We start from the raw sequence: 27835 nt of genomic DNA, 5'->3' as shown, positions 1-27835 counted from the left end.
TGACTTTATGACTTAATTGTATTCAGATTTAGATTAAAAAGATTAATTATTTTTTTAATAAAACCAAGAAAATGGGTTACAGCATTATGTTGATAAAGGTATAAACAAAAATTTGAAAGAAAATTGAAAAAGGAATGCACTCTATGCTAAAATTATTGGAGTCCAGAAATAATTTGGAGTTTATTTAAAAGAGGGAAAAAAATAAAAGGACCTTTCTTTCAGCCAATCAAATAAATTAATATTTATATGGGGTAACATCGTAAATGATTAATTCTTAATTTTTAATGCAATTTCATTTACTGATTAAAACAGAAAACATAACAAGGAACAATGGCAACATTTCCTTTTTTACCCTTAATTAATAAATAAAATTTCAAAAAAGGGGTTCGGATTTTCAGGAAGAAAAAAAAAATAATACTTAATGCTTATCTATAGTTTACGATTCCTGTACATCCGGTGTAGATAATCTAATCCGCTTGATATCTGGCTCGGCTTCGGTTGAGCTCGAGCCGGGAACCGAGGCTGGATTTTCGGAGTGGATATCACAGCTAACACAAGCCGCCGCATCGAGGACTCCCATCGGACTCGGCGGCGCGTGGGGCTCGATGCGCATGAATTTATTTCCGTCGGAGGGACACGTGTCCAACAGGTATTCCTCCATTAGTTGATGACAGCTTCTCACCTGTTCCTGTTCCCGGGAAATGACCAAAATAAGTATATTTGCACTCCCATCCCCCAAGAAGTTGGGAATTCAATATTAACCCCTGAAAAATATCACATAATTTCAATTTTAACCCAAAACTTACTCTGCTTATTCTCTCATCGAAGGTATCAGCCAAATTCACACCCTCGCCGGCGGCGGAAATCACGGCGGCCGCTGCAATCACCGACGGCGGAAATACCAAAAAATCCACCACTGGTGAATCGTAATTAAAAAGCGCGATTAGGCAAATCGGAAAACGTCACAAGGTATATAAATTAACATAATAACGGAATCTAGGGTTATACCACGGGTGGTGTTGACGATGATGTCTGAAGCGGCGGAGTGAACGGCGGGAAACGAATCGGAGGGGAGAAGGGAGATAAAGTAACGGAGGTAGTCAAACGGAGTAACGGAACGTAGTCTCCAGTCGAGAGTCGCCATAACCAAAAGCTCCATTCTCTGTACCGTTTTGGGCTCAAAAACGTACTTGAACTCGAGCGTTTGCAAATCCAAAAGCCACGGGACGTACAATTCCTCCATCTTCGCCGCTAGTGAGAGGCACGCCACTGACAGAAGCTGAAACGGCCATCCAGTTAACGGAAGTGTGTGCGACGAGAGGAAACGGTCGAAGTAGTTGACGGAGAGGAACGCCGTCACAGGCTTGAATTGAAAATGCGCGTGAACCTGTAAATTGTAATCAATTGGAACTGATATTGATTAATTAATCGAATAATCACCCGAAACAAAACTTCTGCGGTGTATGTATAGATTTTTAACAAAATGTATGTATGTATACCTTGAGGATAGAGTTGATGGAGTCCTGGCGAGAGGTGAGATGAGCGGATCGATTTTGACAGAGACGGATGTAATCGGGTCGGGGCATGTGGTGGGGCTCCGAATCCAGAAGTCGGGCGATGAATGAAGATTCATCGGAAAAATATTGTTGGGGCGGCGGAGACGAGGTTTCGTTGGCGCCGGATCTGAGGAAATCGGCGGCGTCTAGTTCCTCGTCGCAGTAAAAGGAGTCGCCGGACATGACGGATGAATGAGGATAGTCAGCGGCGGCGGGAGAAGGGCATTGGTGGTGGTGGTAGGGATTGGGTGGAAAAAACACATGTCCGATTATGGTTTGTGGAGGAGTACTACTAGTAAGGACATTTTGCTGTTCACTTCTCTCTCACCGTTGGTGTGTGTGTGGTGCATTTTTTCTCTCTCTAAAAAATCTAAATAAGTAGTAATCTAATCTCGAATCCTCAACTGTGAGGAGAAGGAATTGCGCGCATTGGGTGTTGACCGTTTGGGGAAAAAGATGTGGTCCGGTCCGATGCGTAGCGTGAGTCAGAGTCCACCGACTAAACTCCGTTTCCATATCGTAAAATAATTTGCAAATCGTACGAGAGATGTGTATTCAGATTAAACAATACAATCTCGATACGAAACTAGGTAACATTATGGTATAATTTGACGTAATATTAATTCAATTGATGAATATAATCACTAGATACATTTATTGAATCTAAGTGATAAAATTGTGTTCAAATGCAATTACTTTTGGTAGGTATAGATAGGGCTGGGGTATGCTATCGATTATCGCGGGTCCACCGTATCGTGATTCCGATGACCGAATTTAGGGGTGGCAATTGGAAGAAAAATCTAAATGTTGCTAATTACAGTTTAAAATAATTTAATTATTTAAACAATATTTTTCATTATAAATTTCGAAATTTTTAGCAATATACTTATATAGAATATAGATAGTAATACTTTGATATTCGGGATTGACTGGTCTTTGGTTCTGTATTTACAGCAATGCATGGGGTTTATTTATTTATGATTTTAATGCTCTGTGAGAGGAGCTGAGTACCTACTTTCAGTTTTCCCTTTTGCATGTGCTTTCTTTGGTGCCCACCTGGTATAATATATATGTGTGTAAGGCTGCTTTCAAAAGGGAACTAGTTTTGTATTTATATTTTAATTTATATAATATATATTTTTTGTATATTTGAAATTACCAAGAAATACGAGACAAGTTTCTTTCTTTACAAATAATAACTCAAAACATTTATATTTAGAGTGAAGGGAAATACTTAGAAAGGCCATAAGGAAGAGAATAAAATTCGGCACTCCTCGGATCTTTATCGAAATACTTGAACTTAGCCCACCAATGTCGCCCGCTGTCTTTTCTTGTGGATTCGTTCTTTCGAGCAAGAGTAAGATCGAGAAATAGAGCAACCATTCCTGCTACTGTGGCTGGTGATGTAAATATCACTTGCACCATTTTGTTGAACTGCGTTTTTTTTTCCGATACAAAATTAGTAAAAGAAAATGCATCAATGTTAATTAGAAAATGCGAGTCGAGGGTATATTGGTAATTTTTGACGTACCCAAACGGAATGAGTGTGAACGGGGCCGTGACCGGAAGTTACGACGTAGTCAGTGAAATACCTCGGCACTGATAGGCCCATGAAGAACGAGAAACCGATGATGAACTTTGTTCTGAAGCTGTTTAGGTTGCAATATTGCAATAAACCAAGACCAGCACTAGCTGCATTGAGTGATTAATAAAAAAGAATTTGCAATTTCAATAATTCTCAATGAGTAGATTAATCAAATTTAGGTGCGATTAATAAAAGCAATTATACACAGAATATTTGGAGCATTCGTATTAGAAAAAGGGATACGTACACATGAGAGCAAACAGGACGCAATACAGAGCTCCAACAATTGGCAATGGAATCGAAGCGACAATAGCTCCAAATTTTCCTGTTTAATGCCATACAAGACTTTATTATACAGTATGAGTAAAGAAGTATTTAGTATTGTATTTGTATATAATAGAAGAGCATATGCTATGGCGATCAAGAAACGAACCAAATATTGAAAAGAAGAGCATGAAAACTGCTGATATCTGAATCACCCTTCGGCTCCCAACTCGTGTCAGAGCCAATAATCCTACATTTTCGCTGCACCGAAAGAAAAGTAATAAAAATTTATGCAAAAAAAAAAGGAGATATTAGGATTGATGAAGGTGTTATATAATGGCTTGAGTTAAATTAATACTCTATAACTCGGTTCTGTTGTTTTTTCGTAGGGTTAGATGTATTACACTGAAACGGTAGATCCACTTCCTGTACCGAATAAACCGTCCAGAAAAATGCCTACTCCCTGTATCTCACATGAAGCAAAAGAATCTGAGAATTAAAAATATTTACGAACGAACGATCGAAATTGGTAAAAGAATAATTTGACGTATATTAAGCTCTATCCTTACCAGCCAACCAACACCTCGACTAAGAACAGATGATGGTACGTGCGTAGCACTCCCGTATCTAGATGCAGCAATAAATGCCCCTGTGGACTATCACAATAAAAATAAAGTAAAAAAAAGAAACAGAAAATCATTGATTGAGCAAGTTCTTTAAATAACTAGTGAAGTAAATATATCAAATTGTCCAGGAAAATTCGAAAGAAATGGTACGAACTTCAATCAAAGCGACGAAAGCTGCTGCTATCATGACAAAAGCTTCTCCAGCGTGTAGGCTGGGTGGACCCCACTGGATCGGATACGGAAAGCTAACCCTGCATACGTCAAGCAATAGCATAAGCACTTGGAATAAACGAAGCAGAAAGCCTCTGATATTTGCTTTTTACTACGTTATCATAACTTCATCGGCCAAAATCTATTACAAGGAAATGAGAAAATGCGTCGCTTATTGAGCAGAAGAACAAAACAAGAATTCGAAGATGGCAAATGGGGTTTGTTCACATACCATGAAGATCCACTTACAAGTCCAGAACGATCAACACGGCAACTCAACTGCGTGTTCAAGGGCCTGTTTTTGTATGCACCAGCTACTGTCAGAAGAGCTGCATAAGCCCATACTATCCCCACAGACAGCAGAACAGCAAAACGATCAAACACGGGACGCTTGGAGCTCCACATATGAGGGATAAACTGAACCAAATGTTAAAAATCGCTCGTGACTTAATGTACTAAGATTTCGTAGAGCTTAACAGACTATTTTACAAGAAAGACATTAATACGCCTCAAACAGAACACTCTATGCTCTCTTACCTGAGACAACAATATAAGAATAATCAGCTCCGGGAGCCCGATTTCCACACATTCTGCAAGCTACAAAAAGCAGTACCACAACAAAAACGACTAGTGAGAAATTGTAAGATGCTTTTGATCAGTACTAAAATCCTCCATCGGTATCACTTTTTGGCACTCGTGCATATAAAAAACCATCAAACTCACATTCGTAGTAATGTTTGAGACATTACAGATTTACAGTGCTAGAAAGATTTCATACCAGTGGAAAACCTTGTTCGTAGAGGCCAAGTCCGACGAGAGTTACTAGCGGCACAGCCGAAAGAGGGCTGATGAACCTACAATGTTAACACTATCGGGACTTAATTATTGATTTTTCAAGAAAATACTAACAAATAGTATAAATAATTTTTTTTAATATCTAGCTACCTACCTCACAACAATTCTCCAAATTCCAAGAAAACCAAGCAGCATAGGCAGTACAGAGGCAACCATGAGAGCGCCTTGAATTGCTCTCATCGTTCTTATAAACCTCTAAAATCAATTAAAACGGAGAAACTATCGAGTTATCAAACGAACGTGGATTTCATTTAACAACTGGAGTTTTAAGAGATGGTTGAAGGCTAACCTGATAAGGGTTAAGATAGATATAGTATCTTTGTGAAAATGCAACATATAGAGACGGAGTTATGAATCTAAACGAACCGCCTACGACAACCGGCAAACGAGTACCGAACCATGTTTGAAGCAATGTGTTCACTCCAGAAACAAACAGCAATGTTTGTACCACTTGAGCCTTTTCCACCTGGTCAAGATTCAACACAGAATAGCTTCAATTTCAACAAAGGGGGGTTTTTAATTTTAACACAAACATGTATATATTCATGATTTATATTTAAATATTGCGGAAAAAAAAAAAATCAATCAATACTAACATTGCCGCCACCCATGTAAGGAACAATTATGGTGGGAATAATCACACTTGTCCCAAGCATTACCAAATAGTGCTGAAACCCCAGAACAATTGCTTCAGCTGCATCTCAATTAATGGTAAAAATTCAGAAACAATTCTAATTTTTGGGAGAATTTCACTTTTAATTAATTCCTTTTATTTTATAAAAAAATTAGACACGTCGCCGCCATAGATGATACAAGCACGCACAAAATGAGTGGTGTGTGTGCGTGAGAGAGAGAGGGGGGAAGAGAGAGAAAATTGTGCAGAGATACCCCATGAAGGATTGCTGTTAACGCAATAATCGACGCCGGGAAGCTGTTCGTTGACAGGGTGAGGCACCAATTCGTCCGCCACCTTCGCCGCCGCCTCCGCCGCCGTCATTCTCTCTCTATCTCTCTCTCTCTCTGCAGCTCACCCAAACCCCCAACTGTTATGAAGTGATGAAGAAATCAAGCCCTCTCACCATACATATATATAATTAATTAAAATAAAAAATAATCAGGTTTTCAAATTACTGATACTGTATTTGTACGTACACTGTACACACTATGTACCCATGCACAATTTTTGCAGATATCTTTGGTCAACCTCTTTTCTTGTTTTTTGGTCAACGAAATCTGTGTTTGTTTGTTTATTAAATGAAATTGTTACACCTTCTTGCTATAAATGAATTTATAAAATTTATTGAACATTGTTAAATATCGTAATAAATACTAAAAGTTTTATTATTTTAGTTGGTCGAATACTTGAATTATAATAAAATAAAAATATGTATATTAGTGCAAACTTTTCATATATTGGTCATTTTATTTAAATTTAATTGGAAAAATAAACATTTTTTTTGATTAAAAAGAATGTATTGTTTCTAATATGAAGAAAACTTTTAGAGTGTGTCTTAAAAATAATAGAAAATTAAAAAATAAATCAGTATGGTTAGGCAAAGAAGTTGAGAATTCAGAACCGGAAGCCAACCAATGTGGTGAATAAGACCTTCTTCTTATCACTAAAAAGTGACATAATATAACCTAACTCACCAACCAAAACTCCTGAATTATATTAATTTTGTTGAATTTTTTTGGCACGTTATTCCCTTAAATATAATTAAAAATCGAATAAGAAAGTCTAACTCAATGAACTACAAATTTGGTTGTTTGAGTTTTGTCAAATTTGAACTAAACAATTGTCGAAATTTCATCTGAAGTATGCTTATGATGTATAGCATGAATTGCTCAATCGCGAATTCAAGAAGCGGAATCGGTCTGATGTGAGAAGAAAAAAAACCCACATAAAAGAAGGCACACGTTGTGAGAGAGCTACAAAAATGAGTGTCCGGAGAGGTTTTTCGGGGATTTGGACTCCGACGGCCGAATCAATCGGAATCGTGCAGAACCAATATAAGTGTATTAATTTTGAGAAATATAATAAGAATGTGTGTATTAGAAATACTTAGGAGAGTCATCGTTCTCATGCATGTGCTTCAATACTGTATTTATACATGTCATAGGTATGGGTGACGGGTCCACTGTTCTGTGTTTGGTCAAATAACAAGTGGGAGTGATGTGACTACTACGAGTTGCGTTTGTCTGATGAGGCTGAACTATCCTATTCCATGCGATCTAATTAATCAGTTCAATAGAAAGAGTCCGCTGATGTGATCGCCCTTTATTGTGCCACAGGTAGGCATCTCCCCGATCCACGTCATGTTGCCGTTGCCGGGTGCCGGCAATTGAGCCCGTATCGGCTCATGATTAAATTGAAACGACATTTGAAATAAAAGCACAATAACTAAAAAGGAAAACTAGTTTTGGGCTGAAAAATAATGAATGCAAAGTTACGTTGACTAATTAAACGTTACCACCATATACCATAAGTCCACAACCGATAGTATTGGTGAACAAATTCGGCCCAGGCCCGTCGGCCCGCCCGCAACCCAGGCTCATGAAGCCCGCTCACACCAAGCACGTAGATTCAGCCCCGCCCGACCCAGTAATTTAATTTCATGGGCTAGGCATCGGTTTTACTCCGTGTAATTTTCTTAAATTACTTTTAATTTTCCTTATATTTTCTTATGTAATTTTTCCTTCGGTAGTTTCTTGTTATTTTCCACTTATTTTACAACTTTGAACTTTAATAAATATGAGTTTCTACTTTCAACTTTTCTTCTTTAAGTTTCTACTTTTATGAGTTTTTTTGTTTTATTTTCTATTAATAAAATATAAAAAAGTACTTTAGTAAATATGTATCTTTACTGATATAATAACTTTAAAGTAAATATATAATTAAATCTCATTCTATATAATTATATGAATTGTCTCGGGCCTTGGGCCCGTGAAAATAGAGTAAAATGGGCTATCTTTCATCGGCCACGGGTGGGGAGCCATTTGTTCACCACTAACCGGTAGTCATATGTTATAATATTGGATTAGTCAATAAACTTCATTAGCTCATTAATTTAATCACCACAACACTTTGCTAAATAAAATATTCTCATTTATCTTTTTTTTTTAAATCAAAATAAAATTATATAATTTCACGATCAGAAAAGAAATTTAGAGAATTGACCAAAAAACAAATAATCATCTCATCACACAATGAAGAACACGTCACCCACCAATTATTTAAAAGAACTACCAAGTAATTGTAAGGCAATTTACCAACTTAAATTAATGCTTATTGTTTATTGAAGCTAATAGGGTTTTTTAGCTAAACTTATTTTAAACAACTGATAAGTTCTTACGTCTGATAAAATGTTTTAAGAGCTGATAAGCTGTTACATTTTATTTTTAAGATTAATTTTTAGAGTGTTTGGATAATGAACTTATTTCCTATTTTTACTCATTATAAGATCTTAAATAAAATGATGGGGTAGAGATATTTTAAAAAAAAAAATCCTATTTGCTCCAAAACAGCTTATTACTAAACACTTTAAAAGAGTTTATAAGCTCTAAAACATCTTATAAGCTTCTTTTAACATCTTATAAGCTTAGCTAGTTACGATTGAATCTAAATAAATTTATATAGTGTTTTTGTTTGTTTCTAAAAGCGTGTTTTTGCATACATAACGAATATTCTATTGCAAAATACCACGACTTATTTGAGATTAATTAATTAATCCCATCCCCGTAAGCAAAGATTAATCAAATGCTAATCAGTTCAAAATAATATAATATATATATATATATATATATATATATAAATATGAACAAATAGTCGTCTCTCTCGGTTGTCTTCTCCAAAATTCCAATCCCATAAAATAAAAAATCACAGAACCCCCATTCATTCCTCCATTACAATCAAATCATCATGAGTTACTACAAGGACAATCAACCCCCCGTCGGCGTACCTCCTCCTCAAGGCAAAATTCAATTCCTATTTTTAATTTCGTATTTCCATTTCTTAAATCTGATTATTTGTGATCTGATGAAAATAAATCGTCCTGAATTTTAATTTTTGGATTCTGATCGTACAGGATATCCGCCGCAGGGGTACCCACCCCAAGGGTATCCACCCCAAGGGTACCCACCCCAGGGTTACCCACCCCAGGGTTACCCGCCGCAGGGTTACCCGCCGCCGCAGTACGCCCCACAATACGGTGCTCCTCCTCCGCAGCAGAAGCATAAAAAGGACAAAGAAGGTGGCTTCATCGAAGGATGGTACGCCGCTTTTATATATATATATATATGTATTACAACATTTTTTCTCAATTTTTTTTTATTTCGTTTCAATTTTCAAAGCATGTTGTTACATAATTTTTTTAAAATAATAAAATAATATAGTAAATCAATTTCGTTGATGATCCGGTGGTGAAACGGTGGCGGTAGAATTCTCGGATTTGGATTTGGATTTGAATTTTATTTAAAAAAAAAATAGTTGACTTTTTTTTTTTTTTTAATTTTTGGATGTAAAATTGTGCAGTATGGCTGCATTGTGCTGCTGTTGCCTACTTGATGCATTCTTCTAAGGATGAGAAAAAATACGGAGAAGGATTTGTTTGATTATTTCGAACGATGTCGATTTTCGGCGTTCGATTAAATGTGTGTACATTTTTGGGCAATTTTTCTTGGTTGCTTATTATAATGTATGTATATGTGAATTCTTGTTCTTGTACTTGTCATGTTGATGATTTGATTTGATTTGTTTGTTACATTTTTTTTTTTTTTTTGAGAAGAATTTGTTTGTAACATTTGCTTCTTAAATTTGTTTGTGGTGGTGATTATTTACAATGTGGGATTCTAATAAAGTTTCTTGTGATGAAAACATGCAATTTTCACTTTGTAATAGTTCAGGAGCTGGCTCGTGAGTTTTGTTTATTTATTATTATTGATATGTTAATACAAAATATGAAAAGTAAATATTAAAAATTCAAAAATAAAATTTCTCTAATTTTAGAAAAAATGTATAGATATATGATACCTTAATTTGTTATTTTGATAATGGATTAACGATTTTACGTCGGTGAATGCTATTAATTAGAAGAAGAAAATTAGAGAAAAATAACTGAAAAAATAAGAGGAGGAGATTAAAAGCATTTCACATGAATATTCAATTTTTTTAGGCAATATAATTTAATTTTAAAAAGTTAGTAGAAAATAATATTTAAATAAATAAAAATACCATTATTTGTTATATATTTTTTTATGATTCAATATTATGTAATGAACGACATGTATATTTTCAAACTGGCAAATATCTTAGAATAGCAATAAACAATCTTCGATTTGCACGATACGCTGTCGTATTCCGAAGGCAACATGTTGCTTGCACGAATATTCCGAGCAACTGGGGTTATTTTTATGCGCAATTAATTATATTTCTCAATAAATAAATAATTAAAAGTACAAAGACTTTTTCATATACTAGCAACTTGTGAAATTGTATCAAGTATTAACAAGTTATGCCTTAATTAAATAAAGCCGTTCAGATTATCGGCCGTCCGATTACGTATTTAGCATCTTGTTTGATGATTACATATTTAATAATTTAAATATTTAATTTGATGGTATATATTATATATATTCCAAATGCATTAATTTAGAAATTACAAACTCGTCCTCAAATTGAAATGTTTTGTTGGGCCTCAAAATTGGTTTTAACATGGATCATTCAAATATTTGGGCCTTGACTATTAGTATTTGTCTTTCTGGCCCATAAATTGGCTTAATTCATACGAGGGATTGTTGGTTTTACGGCGTATAGCACAGAAGAAAACGAATAGGGGTAAATCTGTAAATATTAAAAGTATATGGGTATATTTAAGAATATGCTATTAAATATATATAAGTCGTTATTTATATATAATTTTCAGGGTAAATTACAACCACGAGTTAAATGCAAAAACCCCCCCTGTGTTAATCCTAAAGACCAAAAACCCCCCCGGGATAAAAAAAGTGACAAAAATCCCCCTGTAATCAATAGTCAAAGCCATACACCCCCCTAACTTTTGTGCGTGCCATTCACTCGCCCAATGTGCGACTACTTGTGCGATTTTTATACATTTTGTGCGTGAAAAGACAAATTTACCCCTCTGATTCTACACTCATAAAACAATTAAACTATTTATGAATTTGTAATAATATTTAAATTCAAAAACAAAATGAAAAAAATATAAATTATATTTAAATAATTTAAAAAGAAAAAAAAAACTGAAAATATCATACTGCCCCCCACCCCTCCCCTGCTACCCAAACTGCCCCACTCCACCCCTGCCACCTACCCACCTAAACAAATAAAATAAAATGAAAAAATATAAATTATATTTAAATAGATAAAAACCACCCACCTTCCATAACCACGGCAATGGCAAACGGGAATGCCGTATCTGGAGTTATACTCCATTTTTGGGGAAACCGAAGAAACTTTGGATTTTTATTTTTCTTGAAATAATTTCGTAAGAAATTTTGAGTTGAGAGGGAGTTTGTTGCCGGAGAAGATGATACGTGGATGCATCCGTACGGTGACGTGGCTGCTTGGTTGGTCGCCGGAGAGGGGTTTCGGTCCATGAACGGAGCCGGCGACGGCAGTGGTGGGGTGGGGTGGGGTGAGGTGCCCAGAGAAATTAAAATCAAAGTGTGTGTATTTGTGTGTCTGTGTGTTTTTTTCATTTGGGGAAGATGGCTTAATTGAAACTATTAGGGACTGAATTGAAAATTTTATAAACTTCATTTGGGTCATAAAATTTTAGATGTTGGACAGATTTATCTGAGGGTGTATTTGTCTTTTCACGAACAGTCAACGAATAAAAATAAAATGGGTCGAGTGTGCATGTTTGAACACTTATTAGGGGGGTTTTTGTCACTTTTTTTATCCCGGGGGGGTTTTTGGTCTTTAGGATTAACACAGGGGGGGTTTTTGCATTTAACTCTTACAACCACTCCATAAGGTATGGTTGATTTACGAAAAACCCCTCTTGTTTGCATAATTACATCTACCCCTCAACCATGATTTTTTCTTACACCTCAACCCTTATTGTGTCAAATTCAACATAATCATCTAGATTTCGTGGAATGTGCTCTAGTTTGTAGTCATTTTGTGTAAAATACAGTCTCTGATGCATCAAAATCTGATATATACAAGCCAAAAAATACATATTATGATCATCGTACTTCATAATGTGAAGTTCGAATGGGATAAAACGGGTAGAAAAGTGATAATATTTCATATAATCTAGAAGATTCCACTAAATTTTATAGTTAAGGGTGTGGTTGTAATTAACCAAACAAAAAGGGGATTTTCGTAATTTGACCATACCTCAGGGGTGGTTGTAATTTACCCTAATTTTATTTATTTAGTTTCATAAAAACATATTCAAAATAAATTTTACTATCAACCATCAGTTTGTAATTGATCACGATTTCATTAAATCATGCAAATAATTAGTGAAGTAACAATAAAATATTTGAAAATTTGTTATTCAAGTATATTTCTAACTTTTTAGAAATTACAAAATGATTCATAACGTCCAACACGTGTCCTCCAGTCTCCTGCACGAAAAACGTGTCCGAAACATTAAACACGAAAACGTTACGAAATTGAAGTTTTCCGTGCTAAGTTTCACAAAACTAGAGACAATTTATTGAAGTGTATACATATAGACATATAGTAATAAAATGCAGTTTATTGTACTTTAAACTTTTAATAGCGAATATGCAAATCTATTACTAACTTTCATTATAGTCAAGCCTTTGACCAATTTGGATTGAGCTTAAAAATAAAAAATAAAAAAATATAAATAGGTGCTCTAAAAATCCACGTGGAAGAAGAAGATAAAAATAAGCACAAACACCGTTAACTTCACACCTTCAAAACTATACACACAGTTACATATACGTATAGGCAATAAGATTGACAAAAAATACGGTGATCCAATTTCCGGTGATCGGATCTTCAAATCGGAACAATATTCTCCAGTCTCAGGTCACATTTCATCTTTATCCTCATTCAATTTTTGAATTCAACTGTGCGTTGAGACCAATTTCGAGATACAGCTATGCTTTGTTGCGAAATTAGGGTTAGGGTTCCACATCTGCCGCTTAGCGAATCCGATTTTTCGTGAAAGTACCCAATTTCGCTTAATTTTGGTAATTATTATTCGAGATTTTGTTTTTCAAATGTAATTTGATTAGGGAGAACACTAAAATCTGATTAGTGATCTTTCATTTTCCTTTTTCTTTTGCATTTTTTAAACCAATAGGATTTTCTGAGAAAGTAACAATCTTTGGTTCTGCTTTGTTTTTACTTATTAATCCCAAGCAATTCTTCAGGTGTGTATATTTTTTTTTTCAAATTTTTTTTGTGATTAATAAATGCTAGGAAATAGCTGTTCATTTGGTGGCATGGGCATTTTCTGTAGCATTTTGATTTTGGTAATTGGAGTAACATTGAGCTGTTTGAGATTGTGTGAAATTGGGGAAAATGTTTGAGATAATATCTTTTATTTTTGTGCAGTTGATCTTTTTTTTTTGTTTTTTGTGGGATTTGATTGCTCTTGACAAACCAATGGGGGCACCTAAACAAAAGTGGACTCCAGAAGAAGAAGCAGCTCTTAAAGCGGGAGTCCTAAAGCACGGGCCTGGGAAATGGCGTACGATTCTGAAGGACCCACAGTTCAATGGAATTTTGTATCTCCGATCTAATGTTGATCTTAAGGTATAGTTTTCTATATCCTTGGATTAAGAGGTATAGAAATTCACTGGTTTCCGATTTCATAATATTGTTTGATTGATGTTGGTTAGGACAAGTGGCGGAACATGAGTGTAATGGCGAATGGATGGGGTTCACGAGAGAGGGCCAGGTTAGCACTAAAAAGGACACACCGCACTCCTAGGAACGGGGAGAGCTCTATGTCTCAGTCAATCGCAAGTCAAAGTGACGATGAAATAGTCGATGGTAGGCCTCATGCCCCTTCAGGCGATTCTTCACCAAACGATGGCCCAAAGAGATCTATTATGAGGTTAGAGATTTTATTTACAATCTCTAGCAGCATTTGCAATTCAAAGTTACAAGACTTGGTCCACTTGTGTTGTGCATGATCATTTCTCTTTTTATTTCAACTTTTTAGACAAGTATTCCCAATTTGTAGATGAGTTTCGTTGATAGTATTCTTGCTAGATCATAATCAATTTGTGACTGACATCTGCTTATGCAAAAGATCCTGAGATTATGTTTCTTAAAGTTTCTGGTGATGCTCAGAACTTACGTTTCTTCTACTTTATACTTGCATGTTGGTGTGTTACTTATTATGTTTGTGGTCCAGACAAAAAAATTGTGGTAAGGTAGTTTTGTTTGAAATGTCAGGGATCACTGACGGTGGATGTTTTTTATGCGTCTTGTAATAGGCTGGACAATCTCATAATGGAGGCTATAAACAACTTGAGGGAGCCTGGTGGTTCTAACAAGACATCCATAGCTGCATACATAGAGGTACTTCTTTTTTTTATTAATTATAATTGAAGCCTAACCTAACCGCCTGTCTCTAGTTGTATATTTGCCTCAAACAACGTTCTTCGGGGCTGACTCGATTATGATTTATCATGTCTATCGAATTCATTGATGCAAGTTTCGTCATAGTTTATTTTTCTTCCACAAGGACCAAACCCCTTGTATTATTTGACGTGAGTTGATTATGTTCCCCGGGGTCTCTAGGGTTAGGGCAATGTAAATGCATGTTGTTTCTGATATTAAAAATTAAGAGCTCTTTTAGTTTCCGAGTTTAACATAATACTTGCTTGTTGGGCCTCAAATTGCCTCTTTTTGCCAGAAATGAGAAATTAGAATATCTTGAGCTTTTTTATTTCTTGAAATGGCTATACGGTTGATTGATTTTGGAGTGACTGTGTCTTGTAACTTGTAAGTCTTAAAACATAGGTCCTTCATTGTGAAAGTAGATGTAAGTGCCAAACTGTTCCTCTATTTAACGGGGATATGGTTCTGTTTCTTATGTTAAGTATGTAAATACGATGTGTTTGAATTTACGCTGGATTACATTTTTAATAGAAGTGGAATATTTTATGATCTTATACGGTGCTTCTTTTGTGCTTTAGAATGATTAAGTTGATGAGTGGATGTGGGGTAATATATGCATCTTCTGAACACATTGCACCTTCTATTTCATCGCTACAGTTCTAGTCTTGTAGAACATAATCTGGAAACATATACCTTGAAAGCAAATGAGTAATGAGTTTATTGTTAGGTATCTTCTTCTAATTATTTAAATTCTTTGTTTTTTTCTCCCGTAGGATCAATACTGGGCACCTCCAAACTTCAAGAGGATATTGTCTGCAAAGCTGAAGCATTTGGCTGCAGCTGGGAAACTCATTAAGGTGTCCTTAACGCGCATGCTGAAAACCTTATTGTTTCCGTTTCTTGCCTTAACTTTTACTTTCATTTGCTGATTTATTTTCTTGAATCCTTAAAATTGCTTGCCTTTTACAGATTAAACGCAAGTATAAAATAGCTTCAGCTTCCGCGTTATCCGAGAGAAGGAATCCTTCCGATCCCATGGAAGGGAGAAAGAGAATATCTCCAAGAATTGACCGTGACGACATAAGTCAACTCATGAAATCTCAGATTGATTTAGAGTTAGCAAAGATGAGGAGTATGACTCCTCAAGAAGCTGCTGCAGCTGCAGCTCAAGCCGTGGCTGAAGCTGAAGCTGCAATGGCTGAAGCTGAAGAGGCAGCTCGGGAGGCTGAGGCAGCCGAAGCTGATGCTGAAGCAGCACAGGCTTTCGCAGAGGCAGCATTAAAAACGCTTAAAGGAAGAAGCGCTACTAGGATGGTGAGATATTTATGGTACTTTTTTTTATTGCCAGAAAAATAATGTCTATTGTTTGCTTTTAGTTTCGATAACTCCATTTAGGGTAAGAAATCACTCTCAAAATTTGCTATATTAGACAAGTTTGTCGAACATGGAAGATACAAAATGTTCAGGAAGGGATTTATTCAGTTATTTTCTCATATATTTGCCTTAGAAAGTTCTATGTCAATTATCTTTTATTGGTAATTGGCTTAAGTGAGAGTTTTGCGTATCTCCAGATTCCTCATCTTAAAGAAAGCAAGGCTAAGACGGAAATTGAACCTTTTTTTTTTTTTTAAATGATGCAATGAAGATTAAATTCCCTAATCGTTTGACAGCGGGGGGCATGGCCCCGACAGTTATTAAAAAAGCTAGTATTTTATACAGAGATTTGTTATTTATCGGAGTGTTATAATATTGTATATTTTTAATTCATATCGGTTTTGTTCCACTTGAAAGGCCTATATTGAACTAATACTCGTTCATGATGGGGTTGTTTTTAACAGAATGTACAGATGGTTCACACGTGACGGAGTTTGCTAAAACGACTAGCCACTTTGTATTTTTTCTGTGATCGAAGCTCATTTGTCTGTATGTCTTCTATAGTCTTGCTTTACAAAATGTAAATAGAATAAGACGATGTTTAGCTTAATATATGTGGGGTGGGGTGGGGTGGGGTGGGGGGTGTGTGCACAGCAAGTCGAGGCATTCGTGCAATGGCCATTTTTTTTATAGATGTATTTTAGCCTTTAGTGTAGAGACCGTTCGTTGCTTGTTTGCTGAAAGGTTCCTGTAAGAAATCGAACAAATCTGGCAAAGGAAATTGCTGGAACGAAAAGTCGGGAGATAAAGAGAACATTCAGTACTCGATCAAGTGAAGGCAAGTATTGTGTGTCGGTCGAAATTGTTGTAACAAGTCTTTTTATTGGGAATAATGTTAGGAGCCAGATTCCGTTTTTGTAATGTACGAGCAGTTATAAGTTAATTACTTGAATTGTCTTTTTAGTTTTATTATGATCTAATCGGTTGTATAAGTCGGAACGATGATTATGAACGTTTTCGACGAGGCTCCAAAATCTTATATATTTTTTTCCATATATATATTGAATCTGCACTAGTTGATTTATTTATTAGATGTTCAATCATTTAATGAAGGATATATTTTTACTGGAGTAATTAGCAGGATTAAACACTGACTCGGCCGTTAGAGTGTTAACTCCGGCCTAAGTCCGGTTTATTTTTTTCTTCTTATCTTGCAAATCTTATTTAAACAGATATAAATCACAAAAGTAAACTAAGGATTTCACCTGATCAAAATATATAAACCAAAATCATGAGTGTATATAAATTATTGATTGCCAGCTACTGATGAATTAACCTTATTTATTTTGTATACTTTTAAATGTAATTGACGAGTGTGACAAATTTCGAATTTGCATGAAAAAATTGCAACATTTCATCATTGGGGTGCAAAACGGATTTACTGCTTTACCTAGGGGCATTTTTACAATTTCACATTTTATGTGGGTAGAAATGAAATTTCGATAAACTTAAAAAGGAAACGATTTTACAATTTACAGACGAATGTCGATTGAAAAGACGGGGAGAGCACAATCGTCATCACATCATCCCGGGAAAGCAAGAATAACAGACCCCGTGTTCTGATGTTCATCTTCTCCTTTTGATTTCCCGGTAATTATTACTGATTCAGTGTTCTTTCCTTTTTTTTTTTTTTTTTTAAATATATCCGTTAGTTTATTGCCGAATTGGGTGGGTTTCGAATTATCTGACGAAATCCATTTCCAATTGTATATAAATTCGAAGTATTGGTTAAAATTGTTTACGCCCAGTATAGAATCGTGGTGGGCTGTGATTAAATTGCAATCTCTGTTGTATTTCTTCCTAAAACTGTAGTTTACTACGCAGGTGTGGTTTGCTTGTTTAGATTATTACAGTTCTGATGTGCTGAAGATTTGAATGTTTTTTTTTCAGCAATGGATCAGGGTTTTACTGGCAACGAATCGTTAATTGTTCGTGTTCAACAATTGGAGCAAGGTATGATTTCGTAAAGCTCAAGTGTTTGTTTCGAACATTTTTCGTGCCCTAAGAAAATATTAGTTTTGTTTGTATGATTTACAAGTGTAATCCAGCTGGAGAGGATTGATTACTGTGCTAGGAAATAAACGACGGTTCCTTTGTGCAGTCGGATGTTTATATGCTACTACTCGAGTTTACAAGTCGAGATTTGCTCATTTAGTTTTTCTTCTTCTTCTGCAGAACGTAATGAATTGTACAAAGATATCGAACAGTTGTGTATGCAACAAGCAGGACCCGCCTATCTTGGAATTGCAACTCGAATGCATTTTCAGAGGTGCGGGCAAATGTTAAATGATTTAGTTTGGCATATTATAGTTTTGATTTCACCTCAAATGATGGGATTCTCGACTGATTGTTATTTTTTAATTTTTTTTTCTGAAATTAGGACGGCTGGACTGGAGCAGGAGATCGAGGAATTGAAGACAAAGTTGGGTAACTGCACAAGAGAAAATAAAAATCTTGAAGAGGAGCTGTCGGAGGCTTATCGTATTAAAGTGAGATCTGCTCTTCGATTCGTTCATTCATCACTCTTGTGATTTTCACTTATTCATTCTAAATAAACCCTATCTCACATGCTGCTATTTTCAGAGCCAATTAGCTGATCTACATAGCGCAGAAGTCTTAAAGGTCTTTATCTCTGTCTCATGTCTGAATGCATGCAAATCTTATTATTTTATGATGCTTATTCCAAATACCATTTCTCGCATGATTGACAACTATCACTATCATATAGGCTTTAGACATTGAAAAGGTTAAGAATATACTTCGAAACTCTCATATGTAAAGTAGTTGACAATGTTTATTGTTTGTTTTCCTATACCAGAATATTGAAGCTGAGAAACAGCTTAAATTTTTCCAAGGTTGTGTTGCTGCTGCTTTTGCCGAACGAGATAATGCTATTATGGAGGTTGGCTTTTTCTTCTCTTGGTCCTTCGCGCCCCCCCCCCCGAACCACATCATTCTTTGGCACCGGTTCGATTTTGATTATGGTTGTAACAGGCTGAAAAAGCTAAGGAGAACGAGGAGCTTTTGCCGCAAGAGCTGAACAAATCTCAAAGAAGGTATTTTCCTGAATATTATGACCTTTTCTTTTATCAAACTAAACATGTTAGTTGGAGAAATTATACTATTTTGGACACTGTGCCAATCCTAGTATATTGTGCAGCTTGCTTTGATGTTTATCATATCAAAGCGTGCGTGCTTTGATTGCCTTCTGTTCTGGTAAATTACTTTTTTTTTTTCTTTTTCTTTTTGTGCAATAGATTAAAACATACTCTTTTCTCTTACAGGGTTGAAGAGCTGACTGCCGCACTTGTTGAAGAAAAAAGACTAGTCACAACTCTCCAAACCGATTTAGAAAACCACGAAAGGCAGAATAAGATTTTCAAACAGGTATTCGTTTAGATTCTTACTACCTATCTGATACCAGATGATACCCATTTGGAAAAGAAAGAAATCTTTAACAAATATTTTACTGTAATGAAAAATGACAAGCATGTCCTGATAATGTAATTTATTTGTTTCTTGTTTATTACAGGTTATCGATAAATTTTACCACATCAGACAAAGTTCCCTGGATATTTTTACTGATGCGAGTTGGGAAGAGAAATGCGAGTGTATATTAGATGACTCAGATGAAATGTGGAGGTTCCAAAATGATGATGATACTTCCACATCTGATTACATTGTAAGTTCTTATAAAAAAGTGTGCTATAGAGCTAATGATTAATTAATGATTAGTTTTCAGATGTTTCATTTCTCCCATTTGAGTTAATTTCTGATTAACTTCTCTTCAGACAGAATTCTCTCGAAGCTGAAATTGACACTCTAAGGAAAAGCGCGAATAATTTGCAGAACAAGCTTCGAATGGTGAGTTTCTCTGTTTTTTCTCCTCTTATTACATGCCTTTTCCGTTGTTCATCGTCTTGTCAATTCATGATGGTTTATTAGGGAATGGAAATCGAAAATCATTTGAAGAAGAAAGTTTCCAATTTAAAGAAAAATAAAGTAAGATTTCTTTTTTTCCCCTTTTAAATTCTGGATAAACGACTCCTAACTTACAGTTTATAGTCGGTACTAATTTCGGAGAGTTTAATGTACAGATCTTTTCAGAAGATAAAATCAAGAAGCAGATATCAGCATTACTCAATGACCACTCTCAGTACAAGATTGATATCACAAACTTGCTCGATGAGGGTTATTCAGAGCTGAAATCAATTACCGATTCAGTAATCGAGAAAATCAACGAGTTTGAAATGAGTGAAAAAGAATGTAATTCAAAATCTTCATCAGTACAAGAAAAAGAATCCAACGAGAACGAATGCAGAGATGTTCATATTAATGCTGATTCCGGTCCAGCTTCAATCACCAAGGTACATTCTTTTGCTTTATACACAAAATAGCTACAATCGGGTTTTACGCAAGTACTATTTATTTATTTTTTATTTTATCTCACTATTTTTTCAGATTAATGATCCCGGTTTTTTGACTTCGAGTGCCTCTGAATGTGGTGAGACCTCTGAAGCACTTGCCATGGCATTGCATGAGAAGGTTGTTCTAGAAAACCTCGTACCTGATTTTAGCATTTTAAGTTTCATATTTATTTATATATAGATGTTTTGTTGTTATTTAGGTTGAGACGTTATTACTATTATCTCAGCAAGATGAAAGACATCTGCTAGAGAGGAATGTAAGTGCAGCTTTGCAAAAGAAAATCGAGGAACTTCAGAGAAATTTATTGCAGGTAATATCGAGCGAGCATTAGACAATTTTTCTTTTTTTTTTTTTATTTAAAGATATATGTACAGTTTGAAAGTCTCTTTTGAATGTATAGAGGGAAAACATTTGTTCGTTTTTCTATTCTTGCATTGATTAAATGATATTTGATTATCTTTTAATCGTTTTAGGTGACAAACGAAAAGGTTAAAGCACTTATGGAACTAGCACAACTGAAGCAGGAACTATATACTCTCCAAGAGTACGTTCTCGTTCTCATTTTCATTTTCGATTTTTTTTAATTGAGTATTTTTTTACGAGTTCCTTAATTCATGGGTCGTTTATTTGATTGATGCAATTTCGTGCAGAAAGATGAACGAAGGAAAGCATTTGGGTGAAACTGTAGAAAGAAGAACTGTACAGGAAAAAGACGGAAGATTGAAAAATTTGCTGAAGAAAAGTTACTTAACACGCTGGGTTGGAGGTTCGGATGATTACGAAAAGCCAAGTCATCACATGGATTTTGCAAGGTCTGTAGACATACTAAAAACGGTTTTGCTTAATGATAATAATTAACAATAAAGAAATATTGCATCTTACTTACGTGCAGGATGAAGATTGAAAATGCAACACTTAAGGAGAGCCTAGAAAGTATGGAGCATCTACTTTCTTCAGTTAGGAGACTTCGAATTTCGCTTTTGGAGGTGATTACTCAAATAAGATTAAATTACACACACACACACACAAAAAAAACATAAAATTGCCATGAGATAAACGTGTTTAAATGTTTGATGTAATTTATAAACAGGTGAAGGAATTAGGGGAAGGGAAAAGTGAGAATAGTATGGAAAGTGTGGAGCGAATAATAGTGGAAGCGAATTTAGTGAAGACTGCACTTGGAAGCTCTTTACCGATAAGTTGGTGCGGTGAAACGGATGGATCGTACGATGAGAAAATGGATTTTGTTTCGGGTGCTGGATTTGAGATGGTCGAGCTCTTGATTTTTGCTGCTCACCTTCTCAAGGATCGAATTTCATAACAGAACTTGTGAGATTTGCATTGTGAAATAGCAACTATAAGTATGCAATTTTTTTTTTTACATTTTAATTTATGCAGAGAGGTGGCTGTGTGTAAATTATTTGTTGTGTTTGTGAACTGTACATTAAAAATGACAACATTTTGTAGCAGATTTCGTTTTTTTCGTTTTAAAGAAAAAAAACCTTGTTTTCGAGGAGAATAAGATATATTGGAATTAGATGATTAAAAGTGATAATTGTTGCGAAATTCGTAAGCGAGGGGTTACATATTACGTATTCATAGGCAAAACTACAGTATCATATCTGCATGTCATAGATAGTTATGGGGAGCAGTTAATGTTATTGAAAAAATTATGGAGGGCCGTTAATGTTATTTATTATACACAATTTTTTTACATTTCTATAGTAATAATATGGATTTGAGAAATGTTGGGGGGCAATATGCCCTGCCCCACCCTCCTTGATCTATGCTGTGATTGCATTTGTTCTCCTCTTGTATGCAGACTATTAGTATTATCACTATACATCGAGTGCAAAAAAAAAGTATTATCACTGTACATTTGCTTGATGTAGTATTCGAATTCTTTATTTGTTTACAGTTTTATCACTGAGGGCATTTGGTCTAGTGGTATGATTCTCGCTTTGGGTGCGAGAGGTCCCGAGTTCGATTCTCGGAATGCCCCTTTTAATTTTTCATTTGCGCATTTTATCTGAATTTTAATATTAATTACATCACTTTGAATAGAAGAAATAAACATCCAGGGCATTTGGTCTAGTGGTATGATTCTCGCTTCGGGTGCGAGAGGTCCCGAGTTCGATTCTCGGAATGCCCCATTGTGTACGTTAGTTTTTATTTTTCCATTTCAACACACACAGATTACTTAATCAACGTAGAACAACAAAATTAAAGTGGGCATTTGGTCTAGTGGTATGATTCTCGCTTTGGGTGCGAGAGGTCCCGAGTTCGATTCTCGGAATGCCCCTTTTTTATTTCTCTAAATTTTAATTTTTGATAAATATTTTTTTTAATATTTAAGGTCCTCATTTGCAAATATAGATAGTATATATTCCGCCCTTATAAATTGAACTATTTATTTTTCGCGCCTCCTTCTAAAATTTCCCCTCCGTCAACTTCACATATTTCCCCAATTTTCAGTTGTCAACACCCAGAATCCCTAATTCGAAGAAAAATAGAACAGAAATGGAGACGACTGAAAATTCAATTTCCGGGGACGATTCCGCTCGTCCATGGCAATCGTATAATACGGTTTATACCAACGCTAAAGCAGGTAATTATTATTATTTTTTAGTTCGAAACATGAAATTGTTCGATTACTGTTAAAATTTATCTCAATTTACTCAATTGAGATTTCAATTTAGATTTTGTTATGTAATTGTTCGATTGAGCACCTAGGGTTTTGATGTGTACTAGGTATGGAAGGAGTGGACAAGGAAAAAGTGCAGAGAGTAGTTTATGAAATGAGCAAAGGATCTAAGTACTTTCAGAATGAGGAAAGGAAAGAAGCTTACATGAAGCAGAAAGTCGATAGTATGAAGGCGCAGCTTGCCAAGCTTACTCCGCATGATTTATCACATCATCAAACGGTAATGTTCGGTTCAAATTCGACATAGACGAAGAAAAAAATATCGAATAAGTAGAAATTTCTGATCGATATGCCTAATATGCTTGTCGTCTCACATTGGTTTTTTGTTCCACTGTGCATCTACGAGAAATTGGATTTTATTACGGTTATCGTTATTAGTATTCAGTATTCAATGTATAGTTTCATTCATTTTGTAAAGGGCTCGATTGTGAAGTCGTAAGGGGGAAGACCATCGATTATAGTGACAAAAAAATTGGATTAATATGAACAGTTTTAATTGATACTTTTAATATCGTTTACAGATTTCCGATAAGAGGATTCTAGAACTGGAAGCCGCGCGTGATTTGTCGAGAATTTGGTTACATGTGGATATGGATGCTTTTTACGCAGCTGTTGAAACGCTGAGTAATCCGTCTCTAAAAGGCAAGCCAATGGCTGTCGGTGGCATGTCCATGATCTCGACAGCTAATTATGAGGTTAATATTGTTGACCGCGAGTTGACCTTGAAGGTTTTCTGAACAGCTTAGTAATTATTACCGATTACTTTGAGACGTAATTTTTTGTTTTCAGGCACGGAAGTTTGGAGTTAGAGCTGCAATGCCTGGATTTATTGCACGTAAATTGTGTCCTGAACTGATTTTTGTACCGACGGACTTCAAGAAGTACACTTACTATAGTGACTTAACGAGAAAAGGTTGTGCTTTCACCCGTGGTTTCTTTGATACGGAATTAAAATTATTTTTGCTCGATGAATTCTCTGATTCACTTGCTTTTTATTTAGTTTACGAGAAGTATGATCCCAACTTCTTAGCTGCAAGCTTGGACGAGGCATACCTAGACATAACAAACTATTGCAATGACAAGGGAATGACTTCTGGAGAAGTATGTTAGAACATGAACTATATGTTATCAGACATTCATTTGTGTCTTGTCCTTGTCATCGTTTTTTTCCCCATTCATGTACCTGTAGTTTTTTCTATTTTTTCGTCTTACTCAGATAGTGAAATCGTTTGATTATGCTTTCTAAGGTGGCTGAAGAGCTCAGAGAAAGTGTTCACAAGGAGACTGGACTAACATGCAGTGCTGGGGTAGCGCCAAATCGCTTGCTTGCTAAGGTGTTCGCGCATTATGGCTAAGGACTATATTTATTTTATTCATAAATTACAAGATTTTTACTCGAGCACACACTAATCTATCTGTCACCACCGTATGTTGATCTCTGTAGTTTACATTTTAATTTTTATTTAATTATGTGTTTTTCATTTTTTTTTAAATCAGGTTTGTTCAGACATCAATAAGCCAAACGGCCAGTTTGTGTTACCAAATGAACGTGCAGCTGTCGTGACATTTATATCCTCACTACCTATAAGGAAGGTACTATTCCAATCGTTCTTGATATTGTTGTGGTAAACTCTTCCAATTTATTTTTATTGGTGTGCTCGTTTTGAAACATCTCGTATCCTTATATTGAAGAGTTTCCATTCGTAGATTGGAGGCATTGGTAAAGTCACCGAAAACATTTTGAACGGAGTATTTGGAATCACAACATGCGAGGAAATGCTGCAGAAAAGAAGTTTCATCTCTGCGCTATTTTCTCGTTCATCAGCAGGTTTGTAGTACAAATATCGGTGATCTTGACTTTCTAATTTCTGACTTCATAAGCTGCTCAGATCCAAAAATTATATTACACAAACTTGATTAGAACAAGATACTGGTTACCTACTTCTGCATATTCTCTAACAGTATAAATCAGATGTAATGAAAAGTTTGTTACTGATACGTCTGCATGATTTTGCAGATTTTTTCTTATCTGTCGGGTTGGGGATTGGTAGGACCGATACACCTGAAGTGACTCAGAGAAAAAGTATGAGTAACGAGAGAACATTTTCACCCACCGAAGACGAGACATTAATTCACCAGAAACTAGGTAACGAACAAGAAATGCTTAAAACCAAAATTCCTAAATTTCCAAAAAAATCATATAAACAAATTAATCGAGGAAAATACATCTTTGCAGTCGATCTTTCGGAAAATCTTTCATCTGACCTGAATAAAGAAGGCCTTCGAGGACGAACTTTGACACTGAAGTTGAAAACAACATGTTTTGAGGTATTGTATGCCCTCAATTTTGAGCGTATGAATTCTTCGAGAGTTTATTGTATATATATATAAAATATATAAGCACGGCAGGTTCGAACTCGAGCAGTGACTCTACCAAATTGTATTTGCTCAACTGAGGATATTCTTAAACATGCCACAAAGCTTCTCAAGGCTGAACTCCCTGTGTCTCTGAGACTCATCGGTAAGACATTTATGTTTGAATTGTTTATTTACTTTTTCAGATTTTTATTTCATTTTTTCGAAACGTTGAGCTGTTTATCTATTTCTAGGACTGCGTATGTCACACTTCAACGAAGGCGTTGCAGTTGATGCTAAACAAAAAACACTTTCCAACTTCATAGTCACAGAATCCAATATTCGTAACAATACTTCAGCCTTCGATATACACGACCCAAGCGAATCATGTAATCCCGTAAATACTCCTCAAATCCCGGATCTTGATCGAGCCGACACATGTCATCGCCTCAATGAAGCAGAAACTAGTGGAAGTTTTGACCTCAAAGACACTGTACTAAATCTAAATCTCCTTCTATTATTTTGACTATCAAAACTCGGAAATAAGTACAAACTTTTTTTTTTCTTTTTTTATTCATTTACGTAGGTTGTCAACGATGAGTCAATTATGTCTTCAATAAATACAAAACAAGCCATGTTTTGGTTAAACGACTACGAGTGCTCTGTTTGTGGAACTGAACTGCCTCCCAGTTTTGTTGAGGAAAGACAAGAGCATTTCGATTTTCATCTTGCTCAAAGCCTGCAAGATGAAGAAAAATCGAGCAATCGTAACCCAATTCTCAAGCCTAAGCAACGGTAATCAATTCGATATATAGACATACATATATAAGCCTACGATGTTAAAAAATAATAAATTGTGTTTTTGTTATAGGTTATTCGAAAAGGATGAAACGAGGCAGAGTGGAGTTAAGAAGAAGCAGAAAGCATCTCCGTCGGAGGGTAAACACATTCCAATTCATATGTTCTTTGCGAAAACCAGTCAGAATTTTTGATATTTATTTTTTATTTTTTATAGTAAATAATTAATTTTCTTCTTTGAGTATTTCATCATGAGAGAGAGAGAGAGAGAGAGAGAGAGAGAGAGAGAGAGAGAGAGAGATCTGTAACAAATAAATATTTATTACAACAAATATTTATTTAGGGTAATTTGGGGTTAGAATTGACCTTAACAGAAATAACTACAAGTACAATATTTTTTTTGGTCGTGAGTATCTGTGTAACAAATTCCACCAGCAAAATCAAAAGCCCCAGCACTGCTTTTACAAATACTAGTGCAAGAATCTGGATTCCCCGGTACGCAGTTTTGACCGGGTAGGTCAAACGAGCAAATTTGTCGCCCCAAACAACCTGCATTATATTCCTACACTTGATGAAATACACAAAATAGTTTTTCACCATTAATTTAAATACAATCAAAAAAAAAAAAAAAATTGATCTATACGCATGTATAATATGATATATAATTCAATAAAATTTATCGGTGTAGAATAAACCGACCCATCCCTAGGCGGATTAAATACGAGCCGAACATACCGAAATGTGAGGGCCCCCGAAAAAAATGATTTTCTACAGGTAAATGTAGTTAGTATGAATATCATACCTGAAATTAGGGCGAAGCAGATAAGTATAGCCAAAAAATATGACAAGGGCTTCACCTCCATTTTTATCAATTTTTGTTTCTTGAGAAATATTTTAAACCAATTTTGAATTGAGAGATACTGTTATATATGACATTGCACTATTTATTATATTTTAAATTTAATGGATTTCCGAGATCTCGAAATGATTTTTTTCGGATATTTTATATTAATAGTACATGCCAATCAAACATTTTGGTCTGAATTGACCTTAAAAATAAAATTTCCTTAACTATTACAATAAATATTTATTTAGTTAATTAATTAGGGGTCTGAATTTGAGCCTCAACAATAAACACTACAAGTACAATAAGTATTAGTTTTATCGTAAAGGTCTGTGTAACAAATTCCACCGGCGAAATCGAAGCCACCGACGCCAGTGCTTTTGCAAATACTGGTGCAAGAATCTGGATCGCCGGATATGCAGCGTTGACCGTGTAGGTCAAACGAGCATATGTGCCGTCGATGCTGCCCTAAACAACCTGCATTATATTTCCACCGTTTTAAATATAAATTAATTAATTAATTAATTAACTTATGCAAACCACAAATAATAAACATACGTATGCGGATTAGTAACTATCTTTCTTATAAGAAAAATAAC

The 27835-nt window shown here is 35.3% G+C and overlaps 6 protein-coding genes and 3 non-coding genes across 10 annotated transcripts; 7 read left to right on the top strand and 2 right to left on the bottom strand.

Moving 5' to 3' along the window:
- Positions 1–212: 212 nt before the first annotated feature.
- LOC105957399 (cyclin-D1-1) lies at positions 213–1964 on the bottom strand. Its single transcript, XM_012981321.2, has 4 exons — positions 1500–1964; positions 1009–1387; positions 807–916; positions 213–688 (listed from the first exon to the last, which is right to left on the bottom strand). The coding sequence occupies exons 1-4, from the start codon at positions 1737–1739 to the stop codon at positions 437–439; spliced, it is 981 nt and encodes a 326-aa protein (XP_012836775.2). The 5' UTR covers positions 1740–1964; the 3' UTR covers positions 213–436.
- Positions 1965–2725: 761 nt separating this feature from the next.
- LOC105957473 (Xanthine/uracil permease family protein) lies at positions 2726–6212 on the bottom strand. The gene is made up of 14 exons (XM_012981393.2): positions 5985–6212; positions 5693–5790; positions 5386–5562; positions 5191–5291; positions 5020–5095; positions 4779–4838; positions 4474–4658; positions 4186–4282; positions 3975–4061; positions 3810–3868; positions 3575–3666; positions 3389–3466; positions 3088–3248; positions 2726–2990 (listed from the first exon to the last, which is right to left on the bottom strand). Exons 1-14 carry the CDS (start codon positions 6091–6093, stop codon positions 2772–2774), a joined length of 1599 nt encoding a protein of 532 aa, XP_012836847.2. The 5' UTR covers positions 6094–6212; the 3' UTR covers positions 2726–2771.
- A 2610-nt stretch (positions 6213–8822) lies between these two features.
- LOC105957400 (uncharacterized) lies at positions 8823–9969 on the top strand. The gene is made up of 3 exons (XM_012981322.2): positions 8823–9067; positions 9182–9365; positions 9628–9969. Exons 1-3 carry the CDS (start codon positions 9016–9018, stop codon positions 9671–9673), a joined length of 282 nt encoding a protein of 93 aa, XP_012836776.1. The 5' UTR covers positions 8823–9015; the 3' UTR covers positions 9674–9969.
- A 3015-nt stretch (positions 9970–12984) lies between these two features.
- TRB1 (telomere repeat binding factor 1) lies at positions 12985–17104 on the top strand. Its single transcript, XM_012981394.2, has 7 exons — positions 12985–13125; positions 13657–13857; positions 13944–14161; positions 14547–14631; positions 15447–15530; positions 15643–15987; positions 16512–17104. The coding sequence occupies exons 2-7, from the start codon at positions 13708–13710 to the stop codon at positions 16533–16535; spliced, it is 906 nt and encodes a 301-aa protein (XP_012836848.2). The 5' UTR covers positions 12985–13125; positions 13657–13707; the 3' UTR covers positions 16536–17104.
- A 457-nt stretch (positions 17105–17561) lies between these two features.
- On the top strand, positions 17562–22057 carry MEE13 (myosin heavy chain-like protein). Its single transcript, XM_088823864.1, has 18 exons — positions 17562–17697; positions 17998–18060; positions 18283–18376; positions 18488–18596; positions 18691–18729; positions 18926–19009; positions 19102–19163; positions 19392–19494; positions 19640–19789; positions 19903–19971; positions 20053–20109; positions 20205–20474; positions 20569–20652; positions 20735–20845; positions 21009–21079; positions 21186–21347; positions 21428–21521; positions 21626–22057. The coding sequence occupies exons 2-18, from the start codon at positions 18000–18002 to the stop codon at positions 21854–21856; spliced, it is 1851 nt and encodes a 616-aa protein (XP_088679990.1). The 5' UTR covers positions 17562–17697; positions 17998–17999; the 3' UTR covers positions 21857–22057.
- Positions 22058–22465: 408 nt separating this feature from the next.
- TRNAP-UGG (transfer RNA proline (anticodon UGG)) lies at positions 22466–22537 on the top strand. Its single transcript has one exon. It is a non-coding gene; the product is annotated as a tRNA-Pro (tRNA).
- A 78-nt stretch (positions 22538–22615) lies between these two features.
- TRNAP-CGG (transfer RNA proline (anticodon CGG)) lies at positions 22616–22687 on the top strand. The gene has a single exon. It is a non-coding gene; the product is annotated as a tRNA-Pro (tRNA).
- Positions 22688–22765: 78 nt separating this feature from the next.
- TRNAP-UGG (transfer RNA proline (anticodon UGG)) lies at positions 22766–22837 on the top strand. The gene has a single exon. It is a non-coding gene; the product is annotated as a tRNA-Pro (tRNA).
- Positions 22838–22942: 105 nt separating this feature from the next.
- LOC105975399 (DNA/RNA polymerases superfamily protein) lies at positions 22943–26802 on the top strand. 2 transcript variants are annotated; one of them, XM_013000599.2, is made up of 14 exons: positions 22944–23143; positions 23287–23459; positions 23761–23934; positions 24029–24152; positions 24240–24340; positions 24487–24573; positions 24737–24832; positions 24947–25067; positions 25257–25385; positions 25476–25567; positions 25649–25760; positions 25849–26087; positions 26181–26389; positions 26466–26802. In XM_013000599.2, the coding sequence occupies exons 1-14, from the start codon at positions 23056–23058 to the stop codon at positions 26584–26586; spliced, it is 1866 nt and encodes a 621-aa protein (XP_012856053.1). In that variant the 5' UTR covers positions 22944–23055; the 3' UTR covers positions 26587–26802. The 2 variants fall into 2 exon arrangements, with proteins under 2 accessions (XP_012856052.1, XP_012856053.1); XM_013000598.2 differs by having other exon boundaries at positions 22943–23143; positions 24029–24340.
- Positions 26803–27835: the final 1033 nt, after the last annotated feature.

This window comes from Erythranthe guttata, chromosome 2 (assembly GCF_056151865.1).
Source record: "Erythranthe guttata isolate IM_541 chromosome 2, IM_541, whole genome shotgun sequence".
NCBI classification, from domain to species: domain Eukaryota; kingdom Viridiplantae; phylum Streptophyta; class Magnoliopsida; order Lamiales; family Phrymaceae; genus Erythranthe; species Erythranthe guttata.
This window is presented reverse-complemented; position numbering and strand designations above follow the sequence as displayed.

What these genes read in the sequence shown, in the direction of transcription:
- LOC105957400 (XM_012981322.2), top strand. Translation starts at nt 9,016, where the DNA reads ATGAGTTACTACAAGGACAATCAACCCCCCGTCGGCGTACCTCCTCCT. An exon ending in CGGCGTACCTCCTCCTCAAG is followed by an intron (nt 9,068 to 9,181) that starts GCAAAATTCAAT and finishes CTGATCGTACAG; the next exon opens with GATATCCGCCGCAGGGGTAC. An exon ending in GGTGGCTTCATCGAAGGATG is followed by an intron (nt 9,366 to 9,627) that starts GTACGCCGCTTT and finishes AAAATTGTGCAG; the next exon opens with TATGGCTGCATTGTGCTGCT.
- LOC105957399 (XM_012981321.2), bottom strand. Translation starts at nt 1,739, where the DNA reads ATGTCCGGCGACTCCTTTTACTGCGACGAGGAACTAGACGCCGCCGAT. An exon ending in CCATCAACTCTATCCTCAAG is followed by an intron (nt 1,388 to 1,499) that starts GTATACATACAT and finishes TACAATTTACAG; the next exon opens with GTTCACGCGCATTTTCAATT. An exon ending in TCGATGAGAGAATAAGCAGA is followed by an intron (nt 689 to 806) that starts GTAAGTTTTGGG and finishes TCCCGGGAACAG; the next exon opens with GAACAGGTGAGAAGCTGTCA.
- TRB1 (XM_012981394.2), top strand. Translation starts at nt 13,708, where the DNA reads ATGGGGGCACCTAAACAAAAGTGGACTCCAGAAGAAGAAGCAGCTCTT. An exon ending in CCAAAGAGATCTATTATGAG is followed by an intron (nt 14,162 to 14,546) that starts GTTAGAGATTTT and finishes GTCTTGTAATAG; the next exon opens with GCTGGACAATCTCATAATGG. An exon ending in CAGCTGGGAAACTCATTAAG is followed by an intron (nt 15,531 to 15,642) that starts GTGTCCTTAACG and finishes TGCCTTTTACAG; the next exon opens with ATTAAACGCAAGTATAAAAT.
- MEE13 (XM_088823864.1), top strand. Translation starts at nt 18,000, where the DNA reads ATGGATCAGGGTTTTACTGGCAACGAATCGTTAATTGTTCGTGTTCAA. An exon ending in AGAATAAGATTTTCAAACAG is followed by an intron (nt 19,495 to 19,639) that starts GTATTCGTTTAG and finishes TGTTTATTACAG; the next exon opens with GTTATCGATAAATTTTACCA. An exon ending in CATCACATGGATTTTGCAAG is followed by an intron (nt 21,348 to 21,427) that starts GTCTGTAGACAT and finishes ACTTACGTGCAG; the next exon opens with GATGAAGATTGAAAATGCAA.
- LOC105975399 (XM_013000598.2), top strand. Translation starts at nt 23,056, where the DNA reads ATGGAGACGACTGAAAATTCAATTTCCGGGGACGATTCCGCTCGTCCA. An exon ending in TTATACCAACGCTAAAGCAG is followed by an intron (nt 23,144 to 23,286) that starts GTAATTATTATT and finishes GATGTGTACTAG; the next exon opens with GTATGGAAGGAGTGGACAAG. An exon ending in CCTCACTACCTATAAGGAAG is followed by an intron (nt 24,833 to 24,946) that starts GTACTATTCCAA and finishes TTCCATTCGTAG; the next exon opens with ATTGGAGGCATTGGTAAAGT.
- LOC105957473 (XM_012981393.2), bottom strand. Translation starts at nt 6,093, where the DNA reads ATGACGGCGGCGGAGGCGGCGGCGAAGGTGGCGGACGAATTGGTGCCT. An exon ending in ATTTGGAGAATTGTTGTGAG is followed by an intron (nt 5,096 to 5,190) that starts GTAGGTAGCTAG and finishes TTAACATTGTAG; the next exon opens with GTTCATCAGCCCTCTTTCGG. An exon ending in TTCTTATATTGTTGTCTCAG is followed by an intron (nt 4,659 to 4,778) that starts GTAAGAGAGCAT and finishes CATTTGGTTCAG; the next exon opens with TTTATCCCTCATATGTGGAG.